The sequence below is a fragment of the Phoenix dactylifera genome, chromosome 1 (genome assembly GCF_051530095.1).
Source record: "Phoenix dactylifera cultivar Ajwa chromosome 1, Ajwa_hap1_PhDact_Kaust_v1.1, whole genome shotgun sequence".
In the NCBI taxonomy this organism is placed as follows: Eukaryota; Viridiplantae; Streptophyta; class Magnoliopsida; order Arecales; family Arecaceae; genus Phoenix; species Phoenix dactylifera.
Window position 1 is genome coordinate 62,483,330 of NC_143190.1, and position 11,371 is coordinate 62,494,700.

General features: G+C 38.8%; 1 protein-coding gene across 1 annotated transcript; it reads left to right on the forward strand.

Annotated features, from left to right (window-relative positions):
• Window positions 1-204: 204 nt before the first annotated feature.
• On the forward strand, window positions 205-8,443 carry LOC103698000 (PHD finger protein-like protein). Its single transcript, XM_039117513.3, has 5 exons — window positions 205-572; window positions 710-868; window positions 6,030-6,290; window positions 6,765-7,331; window positions 8,012-8,443. Exons 1-5 carry the CDS (start codon window positions 492-494, stop codon window positions 8,102-8,104), a joined length of 1,161 nt encoding a protein of 386 aa, XP_038973441.3. The 5' UTR covers window positions 205-491; the 3' UTR covers window positions 8,105-8,443.
• Window positions 8,444-11,371: the final 2,928 nt, after the last annotated feature.

The window sequence follows — 11,371 nt, forward strand, 5'->3', positions numbered from 1 at the left end:
AAAACCATGCCAGCACCTTGGTTTGTATATGAACAATAATTAACGTAGCTAACAAAAAATAGAGCCCGTATATTTGTCCAAAGGCACGAATAACATCCAGAAACCAGACCGCGTACATAATATGGATTAGTTCTAAGACCAGGATCCCGTGGCACGTGCCAACCAATGCGTGAAAACCAAAAGCAGGCGTGGCGGGAAAAGATCACTGAGCCCATGGTCTGTCCCGTGCACTCTCCCAAGACCCGACTCCCAGGCCCTTGCGACGCATCGCCCCCCTGCTCCCACCCCATCTCCCCTCTATCCACCGCCACTTCCTTCGATCTTTCCCGTGCCTCGAAGCTCTTCACCGCGCCTCTTCCACTCCCAAATCCCAATCGAGATCTAGGGTTCCGCTTTTTCTTCCACTCTCCAAAACTAGAGCACCAAGGTTAGGGTTTTCTCGTTTCTTTCTCTGAATCCATCTAGCCGAAGCCTTTGATCGGTATCACAACATGACGGATGCGTTTGAAGACGAGGCGGAGCAGACGATGACGATCGGCGAGTACATCGAGGGCGTAGAGGCAGAGGAGCTGGTATAGATCGTCCATGGAAAAGAAAAGGACTTTTTCCCCTCCCTCCTGACACATCCCCCTTATGTTCAATTGAATCCGTTATTATGGTGTCTAAGCTTCATTTTTTTGTTTGTGTTGTTGTTGATTGGAAACCCTAGAAAGCCGATTTGGTGCTGGGAGGGGATGAGGGAAAGGATTGCACTTATTCCAAAGGATACATGAAGAGGCAAGCCATCTTCTCGTGCCTGACCTGCGTCCCTGATGGCAACGCCGGGATTTGCACCGCTTGCAGTCTTTCTTGTCATGATGGTCACGAGGTGTTTTTCTTTTTTTAAGTTTACCCTTCTTAATCCTTTTATTAGTGTTGTCATTATCTCACTCATTTGATTCCTTCTCCGCATCTCAGGAACTTGTCCATTTTGGAATAGGACTCGCTTCACTGTTTACAGATTGAAGTGATTAGCATGTTCCTTGATTTTCTATTTTGTTCTATTGTTGCCATGTTGTCATTTGTTGTGATTGCTTATTTTAGCTTTATCTGATTTAGGCATGGGTTCTATATTATATCTAAATATGTATCAGCATTAACATTGTCAATCAAAGTTGGAATGCCTTCTGAAATCCATCTTGATAGCACCAGTGCATATGAGTGGAACTTCAGGCAAAAGACCATGTATTTGAGATTGTTTAACTCTTGAGTGAAAGTCAAAGAAATATAGTCATTACTATGGTATGCCGTACTATACCGATCCTAACAGTACCGGGCATACCATATCATACCGGTTCGGTAGCAGGCATACCGTATCATACCGGTTCGGTACCGGTACCGGTACCGGTACCGGTGGTGTGCCAACACTTGGTATACAAAAAAAATCGCATACCGTACCATATCGATACTATGCTAGTGTGATACCGGTACGGGGTCCGGTTACTAAGACGGCGAACCTTGGTCATTATCATTGGTGGGAGATTTGATAGTCTAAGGTGAGTCTTGAAAGGAATATTTTTTGAATATCATGTAAGAATATTGAAATGAGATCATAGAGTTTGATGGCATTAGATGTGGTCCAAACTGAAGCAAGCTTTAATCCTTCCTAGGTATGCTGTTTTGCCCCCAAAACTGGCTGACTTGTTGGATTTTAGCATTGTCGTTTGAGAATACGACTGATTGAGTTTATCCACATAAACCTCATCATTTTGCAATTGTTGCTTAAAGTTGAATTTTTTCCATAGTACAGGACAACCTTGTAACCCTTGGGGAGGAATTGTCTTTGATAAATATAAGGATGCCTTTTGATTGCCTATGTAAACTTACCGATCTTGTATGGTTTCCTTCAGATGAAATGTAGTCATTTAGTTTGATAGTGGACAATCTGGATAAGCTCATGTTTTCAACTCTTTTTTTTGCATTCAAAAGAGTCTTTTACCGGAATGAATCAAATAAGATCCATCTGATTGGAATTCCATGCAGGAACCTGAAATATCCTCCTTTATTCTATTATCTAGCTATTAAAAATTGGAATAACTAAGCTTTTGCTTGTTGCAAGTTTTGCTTGAAAATTCTATCACTAGATTAAACTATCTCATGTCAGCACGATCACAAGCACTCGTTTTCCCTTATAGATCATTCAACAAGGCTTCCAACGTTATAAAATCCATGGACCGACCCCATCATCTCCTCCTTGTAGGAACTACAAGATCACCCCAAGGACGCCTTCGGGATCCAGAGGTCGTGGACTGACCATAGACCCTGTTCGATAAGTGGAACGCATTAGCTATCTGCTCTCTAGTTGGGCAGTAAGGGTCAGAGAGGGCAATAACTTGTTCTTAAAATTGACATTCCTATGACCAAAGAGTCAAGCAGAAAAAAGGCGAGAGCTCTCTGCTTATGGTTTTTCTATAGCTGGATTCTTCGAAACCATAAGAATTCTTTTAATGGGATTCCAACTCAGCACCTTTTGAGATTTTGAGAAGAGTTGCACTTTCGAGAGCACAGTACAATGAACGTTATAAGCTGTGTTGGGACGGGGGGGGGGGGGGGAGCGTTCGATCTCATCTTCAAGTGCCTAAAGAGAATAGATGATAGAGAATTAACAAAGTAAGACATGATGTGGAGGGTAAATGAAAGGAAAGAAGACTTCATGTGAAATTTATTTTTTGAATTTTAATTTCTATATTAACATGCTTGGACTAGGAAAAATGTTTATTGATATTTCTATTTATTTGGTAGCTCCTTGGCTATCCTACCTTTCATGACCAGGTCTACTTGATTATCCCAAAAAAAAAATGCATCAAATTTTTTTGCTCTATGAGCAATTGCCCCATTAAAATGCCTTTTCTAAGCTCTAATTATGTATTGCTCTGGCATAGCTAAGTGATGAGCTGTATATTCATACAATAGTTATAATAAGTGGCATACCAAGAACTACAACATTACTATTATGGCCTATAATTCTCAGACTTGGGCTACCTTTAACCCGGAGACCCACTCTCCTCTGACCTACAGCTGGCTTGCTTTCTTGCCTTGTTATGAGTGCTCGCTCCCTTCACCGACCCACCTCCTTTTATTCTCCTTCCTAGCTTCTATTACCATTTTTTCTTTCTCTTCCCTTCTTTTGCCTAGACCGACTGCCCATGCTCACATCTCAGAACTCAGAAAACTTGCTGTACACGACCTCTACCCACACACTGAGAACTACTTCAGGATCAACTCCTTGTCCCCTCCTCGTACTCCTTCCTAGTCCCTAGCACACTGCCCAATTCTTTCTTGTCTTCGGTGGACGGTTTGCTCGGGATGTGCTCTTTTCCTTTTCTGATTAGGAACTCTCACTGACTCTCTCTTTTGCTCACGAGAAAATAGGATTATGATGAGCACCTCCTGTGTTAATACAACTAAATTTGATGTTTGCAGTCCATTCAAACGTCTAGCCAAACACTACAAAGAAAGATTCACCATTTCAGTGTGTACTACTCCGTGCCAAGTGTATCGTGCCGTACTAGCATCGGTACCAAATCGAGACTCGATAAGGGGAGGTGTACTGAGTCTCAGTATGCCGAATCAACCTTCTATATTGGGTATACTACCCTTGTACTAGCATGGTACCAAAATTCAGTACCGAGAGGGCGAACCTTGTTGCAGAAACAATGTTGGTATGATTTCAAGATGAGACTTGTATTAAATAGTCATTCTAGGTACTTATTAAATGTCACCGAAAAGATGATATGTGTTCCCCTGGGGATTGCATATCTTTCTAATCTTTTTTGGCGCAATCTATCATGAATTCTAATAATCAAATAGTTTCATTGTTCTAGTTTAGCATGCCATTCTTGTATTCTGATAAGCAAAAAGCTACAAAACATGGATACTTCATTGGACCAATTGTGTCCGTATCTGATTTTTACCAAATTTGATGCACGTTAGTTGTAGCCTGATACATGTCTGGTACTTCCTACAACTATCTATTTATTTCGAAAAAGGTAACATGGATACCTTCTGTATATTTCTTGGACATATCCTGGATCCTTTTGGGGTTTGTTTATTATGGCTTGAGTCAGGTTGAGCAAGAAACATCCATATCCACAACCATTGAAGGTAAATAAAAGTCCTTGTATGCTGTACCTCTATATCTGCCTTAAACACACACACACACACACACAGAGAGAGAGAGAGAGAGAGAGAGAGAGAGAGAGAGGTCTATACTATGGAATTTAATAAACCAAATCAAAAATAATATTTGTTATATATGGCTATACATGTAAAACAAAGTATGTACTTATTGCCATATCCCCTCTGTATCCATATCATATATTTTTAGGATCTTTGACATTTGTCTGTGCTTGACAATATCCATAAGTCGTATTTGTATTTGCTGTTTTTTTTTTATGGTTGTATTCATGGGCTTAAGGTTACTGCATTTAACTTATATGTAGTGATCTTGATGGCAATAAAAGTTCATGCAGAAATGAATTTGTTGGTTATATGCATAGGATGAAATCGAAAGGCCAGGACCAGCGCAGCAGGATGATTCTTTCTTTCTTTCTTTATTCATTCATTTAGTTTTGGTAGTAAGGTGCCTATTCTTTCTAGGCTTTTGTGTGCGACACTTATTTCCTCAAGGACCAAGTTGCAACTTGCAACAGTTTGGGCTGTATTTAAAAGATTTGACCTCTTTTATGTACTTCCTCTGGCCATTTAATTCTAGAGTTGCTTATTTCTTTATTTAAAACTATAGTACACATGTCTTTGATGTAGAGCTGGATTACAGTGTAATGGGCAGGAGTTCTAAATCCTAATAAGCATAAGAAGATGTTGGTTACAGGATCTTGTTGCCCATCCATTATAAAAGGTCCATATCATTGTCAATTAGCCGGTATCTAGATCATCATGAATTCAAACATTATCTTTTTTTAAGAATTCTTTCCTTTTTTTTGGATTGTAAGTGAAATTCTTCCGTTGACTTGTATTGGGCATCTTTAGGAAGCTACTTTCTAATTTCAAATATGAGATGCTTATGCTTTCAATTGTCTTCCTATTGCCCTTATTTGTTATTTGATAATCACATAGGGCTTGAAACCAGTTTAAGTGTAGAAAAGATGAAATTTCAGTAATGTGAATCTTTGCTCACATGCTTTGAATGGACTAAAGCGTGTGAAACTGAGTGGTATTATTATAGCTGCCGTAACAATGTTCAGTTAGCAGATTTCCAGGTTTCTTGTTTGGAGAGGAGCTTGAGTTTAAACTATGTCAAAATTATGGGTTGGGATGATGAATCAACTAAATCTTTTCATATTTGGTATTTACAAGGCTACAATATTGCGCAAACTGAATTTGATTGATTTGCAAGTTCTCATATATTAAAATCCTCTTTCTTTGCATAATACATGATGCCAATACTTTGGTCTAGAGGAAATCAAAATCTATGTTATATGTAGATATCTAGATGCCATGTCCGCAATACATGCCCATGATTTCTGAGTGGGGCCAAAGCAAGTCTCAGTTGGGCCTGTGTGCAAATTGTGCATAGATGGTTTCTGTTTGAAGTTGTTGTAGGTATAACTCTGACTTTGACCTATGACTTTCTTTTTTTTGGTTGCCCAGCAGATTCTCTTAAATGAAATAAGCAAAGCTGCTATAATAGATTGGGAAAGCAAAGCAGTTTTAGACACCTTTTTGTATTTTGCTCCTCCATTTTAATATTAGCATACTTTCTTTGTTTTGGCTACTGTTCAAGCAAGGATTTGTCCATGGATGATGTCCATAAAGCATGACCTCTCCGGTATGTTTGGCACATTTAAGCCTCTGAGTTCTGTTATTGCGTCCTCATGCATGTCACACATGCAAACATTCTTATGCCAACTTTTGATTTACATGCATTGACATTGTCAAGATTCCTGTCATATTTCTATGCGTGATTCAGCTCTTTGAATGATACTTTGCCTAAAATTAAGTGAGACATCATGCACTTTTACTTTGATAAGGTGGTGGAGCTTTGGACCAAGAGAAGGTTCAAGTGTGATTGTGGAAATTCAAAGTTTGGGGTGTTTGTCTGCAAGCTTTGGCCTAATAAAGACCCTGAGAATGGTGAAAACTCATACAACCAGAATTTCAAAGGTTCTTACTGCACCTGTGGCCGTCCTTATCCTGATCCAGATTCTCAGGAACAAACAGAAATGATCCAGTGCTGCATTTGTGAAGACTGGTTTCATGAGAACCACCTTGGTCTGGACTCCCTTGAACAGGTAGCCTTAAATAGCTATTCCTTCTATGTTGGGTAACTCAATTTATACCAAGGTTGCTTCGTATTAAAAGTTTTTTTGTAATGCTTTTTGGGGGCCATGGTATGTTTTTTTTCCCTCCATATTATTCGCAATTAAGCACCACTATTAATCCCATTTTGGAAGCATAGGTATTGTCTGACACCATTCTGTGCTTCCTAGAGTGATAGGAGCAGCTTGGCATTAAAAGAAAGAAAAGAAAAAGAAATGCTGGCAGCCAGTTTGAAGTTCTCTTTTGTTCTTTCCTTATCTTTTTCTTTTTTATTTTCTTTTTTTGTGTATGTGTGTGTTTTTGCATGCACACGTGTGTGCTTTTGAGTTGAAAAACTTTCATGGAGCAATTCCTTGTATTGTGTATTCATCCGTCCTTCCTTTTTTGTTTTCAATTATCCATCGTGTTCTGTCTGTGACCATGATAACACTTTCTGTTTATTACAGATACCAAGAGATGAGGAAGGGGAACCTTTATATGATGAGTTTATCTGCCAAGAATGTGCAGCGTCTTGTTGCTTCTTGAAGCTTTATCCTATATCTATACTGGCTTCATCAAAACAAAAGGTTGCACCCATTCATGCTGACTCTGGAACTGTGTCCAGTGAGAAGGATGGTGAAAATGCAAAAAAAAAGGAACCAGATATGGAGAAGGACAATGCATGCAGTCGCAACCAGTCTTCAAGTTCCATGTGCATCCTTGGGATTGATATAAATTCAACATCAGTTGTCTTTGAGAAAAAAGAACCCATGTTTCTTTCTAAAATCTGGAGAGATCTTCTTTGTAGATGTAGCACTTGTTGGGACTACTATACTCAGAAGGGCATTGGATATCTCATTGACAAGGAAGACTCACTTGAAGAATATGAGAAGATGGGAAAGCAGAAGAGAGAGGAGAAGTTGCAGCAACAAGAAGGAGCAGAGCTTAATTTTCTCAACACACTTAATCATGTCCAAAAGATGGAAATACTGAATGGCATTTCTGACATGAAGAATGAATTCCGGTCCTTCCTGGTATGCCTCAGCTGCTAGTTTTTCATGGTCTTATTGAAGCATTCCATGTGTTAAATGTTTATTCCAATCGGAAAGCTTAGAGCTTCTTAACAAAAAAGCATTCAAGTCCTTTTCATTGTGCATAGAAACATCATGTTTTACAGGGAGTCTTGATATTGCTTAAAACCTTTACATCTTTATAGATGCATTATGTTATGTTATACCAAACACTTATACAAAATCTTAAAAAGGATGCTGGTGTTCTCATTTAACTAAAAAAGAGAGGATTTAGGGGTTTCAATAAAGCAATGTTGGCTCTCATTTTAACATGTGAAAGATTGTCAAGGGTGAAGCTTGAATCAAGCATGTCTTCAGCATATCAAAGTAAAATAGATAATTGCAAATCATGGAATATGCTTTTTTGCCCATTGTAGACCTGCAAAAGATGCTGGCAGGTAATAATTGCATTACCAAGAAATGCTCTGCAAGGTGGAGCCAAACTCATATAGTCCTCTCTGTTGCAGCTAACATCACTTTATCCTGCACTTTTCTGTGCAGATAACATGACCATGGGACAGTCGGTCATTTACAGCTGTAGCTATATGTTTAGTTGTAGCCTTTTAATTTTATATTTTCAGAAATAGTATTGGAGAAACTAATTGGACTGATTTCAGGCTTAAAAATCTAATTCATCCTCTCAGGAATCGGTTGATACATCAAAACCAATCACACCTGATGACGTAAGAGGAATCTTTGAGAACCTTGTGAAGAAGAAAAAGCAAAGGTTGCTGTAAGGGTTCCCTGATCCACCAAGTTCCCTCTCCAAGCATGCTCAATGCAGCTTTGTTTGGTTTTGATCTGGCTGTTTGGGCTTTAGATTCAATGAATATGATTGTGTAATCCAGTTATAAATTATCGTACATGCTCGATCACTTGTGCAACCTTTTATATATTTCTGCTGTCACATAATACTCATGGATATTGGTGTCCTTTTATTTCTCTTCTTTGGTTGACAGCACTGCTGTCAGACTTTTAGGAGCCAATAACATGGTCTTATCTAAATCGAGTTGAATGTATCAGGTAGTTTACTTGTAGACCAGTTTATAGATAAAAGTTTCGAAGTGTTTCCTCTATTTTTTTGTGTACGTGCATCCAGGTTCATTTGAGCGTGACAATTCTTGAGTCTTTGCCTATGTGATGTATCTGCAATTGTCTTCTGACTAGAATAAGGACCTGCCACAGTCAAGGTCTTGGGTCATTTCTTTATTCCAACTGCAATTGTCCCGAAGTTTGTTTTTAGTGGAGCAATTCAAGCTGCTAATTTGGCCAATAGCTTGCTACCATTTAGCAGAAAAATAATATCAAGAACCATATGGATTTGTTGCCTTTATGCCGTTATTTTAGGCTGTATCAATTAAGAAAATAATGGTCCGTTACCTTTAGTTATCATGGGAAGTTCCATGGTCTCTAAGAACTCGTATTGATTTCGGTAATTGGAAAAATCACTCAAGTAGTAAAGTTGTAGTTTGTGTATTCCAGATCGCTACCGAATGATCTTAATTACTTCGAGCAGGAAAGCAAGCGACCACAATTTGGCCTTAAGACATGAAAGCCAGAGCGGTAATAACGAATATTATAATATAAGACAACAAAAATCATACTATTAATTGATCATGTCACTGTTAATAAAAATGAAATTTTTAAGGAAACCAGGATGACTGCCGGCCAAGAAAACAAAGGGGTCAAGCTCGTTGGACGGCGGACCTACATGCATTCCATTTTCCATTGATAGTTTTGTAAATCTATATAGGTCTTAATCCAAAATACACAAGATTAAGTGCGAGTCCTAGGAAAAAAACCCCAAAGTACAGGCCGATTCAACCTTAATGAACCCGCCTGTACAAACTGAAACGCAGCACAACAAAAAAAAATTGAACACAACCTAACCCAATTCTTGCATGCTGATAAAATTTGGGGCAAATTTGCAATATAGTTGCTTAATATTAAGAAGCATGCATAATTAGGCAAACTAATAAAAGAAGGAATACTAAATGGTTGCAATGTTTTATTATATTATTGATCATAGAACTTACACCACGGTGTAATGAATTTTTTTCTCAAAAAATATGATGAAATTTTTGCAAGCAAGAAGATCACATCCCTAATTCCAGCGTCAAAAGAACAAGAAGAGATGTAACTACTGCAATAAAAAATCCAGGACTACGAGGACAAGATCCCTCCTTATCAAAACAAAAAAGTGCCCAGAAATTAATTGCTTTTTTTAATCCCTCCCTTTTCTAAAAAAAGAATTACGAATCTCGGATCTTGTCTTGGGTGGGGTTAATCCCTCCTTTTCTTTAAAAAAAAAAGAAAAAAAATACTTTATTTGAACCATACAGCGAAACCAATGTCCATCAAATTGGCTTATAAACCAAGTACCTAAAGGTATGACTGTTTCATAGATTCGACAAGAAATCCTAGGCAATACATTCCCCAAAGTGGTTAATATATAGACCAAGTACCGAAAGTATGCTTTCTCCTCTAAGGCCACTTGCAACTAGTGATAGAGAAGTGTGCCGTAGTCTCTGAATCACGCTTGTGCCTTTGTGATTAGCACCTTGTGATTTGGTGTCTTTTCCCTCGTGGAGGAAGTTTAAAGGTAAAGTTCGGTATTTTTGTGTCTACAAAAACTAGGCAAAGTTAAGAGATAAAACCAATAATGGGCTAGAAATTGGGACGTCATCTCTGTGGAGATGATTCGGAGATATAAACATAACAAATCACAGGAGCCCAATTATTGGGAGGTGTTCTTAGTGTCCAACCTCATGGAATCAAATTCCCTAAGGTTGAACTTATGAGATTGCCTACCGATCACATACCACACAAGGGGAAAAAAAAGAGAAAGCAATAGAGCATCTTCTTTGTGGTGAGGCACATCTATCAGGAGGTAAATGGAGCTGTGGATTGGATGGTTTTTTTCATGTTTGACCATTCCAATAACACGTTCTGTACGGACATGATGCTTGCTCCAAAAGTTTTTCGGAACTTATTACTTTCTACTCTTTTGGATATACTTACACCAAAAATGGTTTGAAAAAAAATAGTCTCACCCCTTGTGCCTAAACACTAAAATGGCCTATACTTTAATATAACCATCTATGGTCTGCATGTCCCCTTTTCGTAGGCTTTACTACTAACGTAATGCGGAGGCTGTGCATTGCTCAGCTCCTCTCAAAAGAGAGCAATAGAAAAGATCAATACATCTACATCATTTGCAATGTTCGGCAACCAAATTTTCAGAGATTAAAACGCGTAATGTGATCAGATTTTGACAGGTCTTTGGAATAGCGTGGTGGCGTAATTCTGATAGACTGACCTGGTCCAAACCCAGGGATGGTATGCGTTGCATATACCAATAACGTAACTTCTCATCAACTTCCATCAATGCCTTGATTCGTAGAGTTAGAGCCACTATAAAAGCATGAAACTGACGGCCAGCCACAGACGAGTCGAGCTCTGGGCTCCTGCCCGGTCCGCCGATTGAAACGTGCGTTTACTACAAAAAGGAGTTGACTGGGTCAAAAATCCTTGTGTTGCAGTATGTCATCCGCTATCGTGGTCGAGCGGTGCTTCGAAATTCTCTTTCCTTTCCACAAAAGCAATTTGGAAAGCAGCGGTTCCAGAGAAAATTTGGAAGTTTTCATACTTCAGCAGAGCTAACCATAGAGAAGTCTTCGGAGCATAGCCTTTGAAATTTGGAAAGCATCATGCCCGTCGATCAATCAAGTACCCTTTCACAGTTTCACTAGAAGTGTTTGGTTTACTTTGAAGCTATATGTAAAGTTTCATGGATGACCTACAAACTCACAAGCTCTATTGACTACTTGGAGAAGTAAAAGGATGCAACCATGATTCACATGGATCTAAGACCAGCTCATCAGTGCTCTTTGTTGGCAAGTTTGGCTTGAGGGAAATTCAAGAATATTCCTAAAATTCTTCCATTACAGCCATCCTCTCCAAAACTCTTCATACATGCAAACACTGGGGTAACCTTTGTTCAA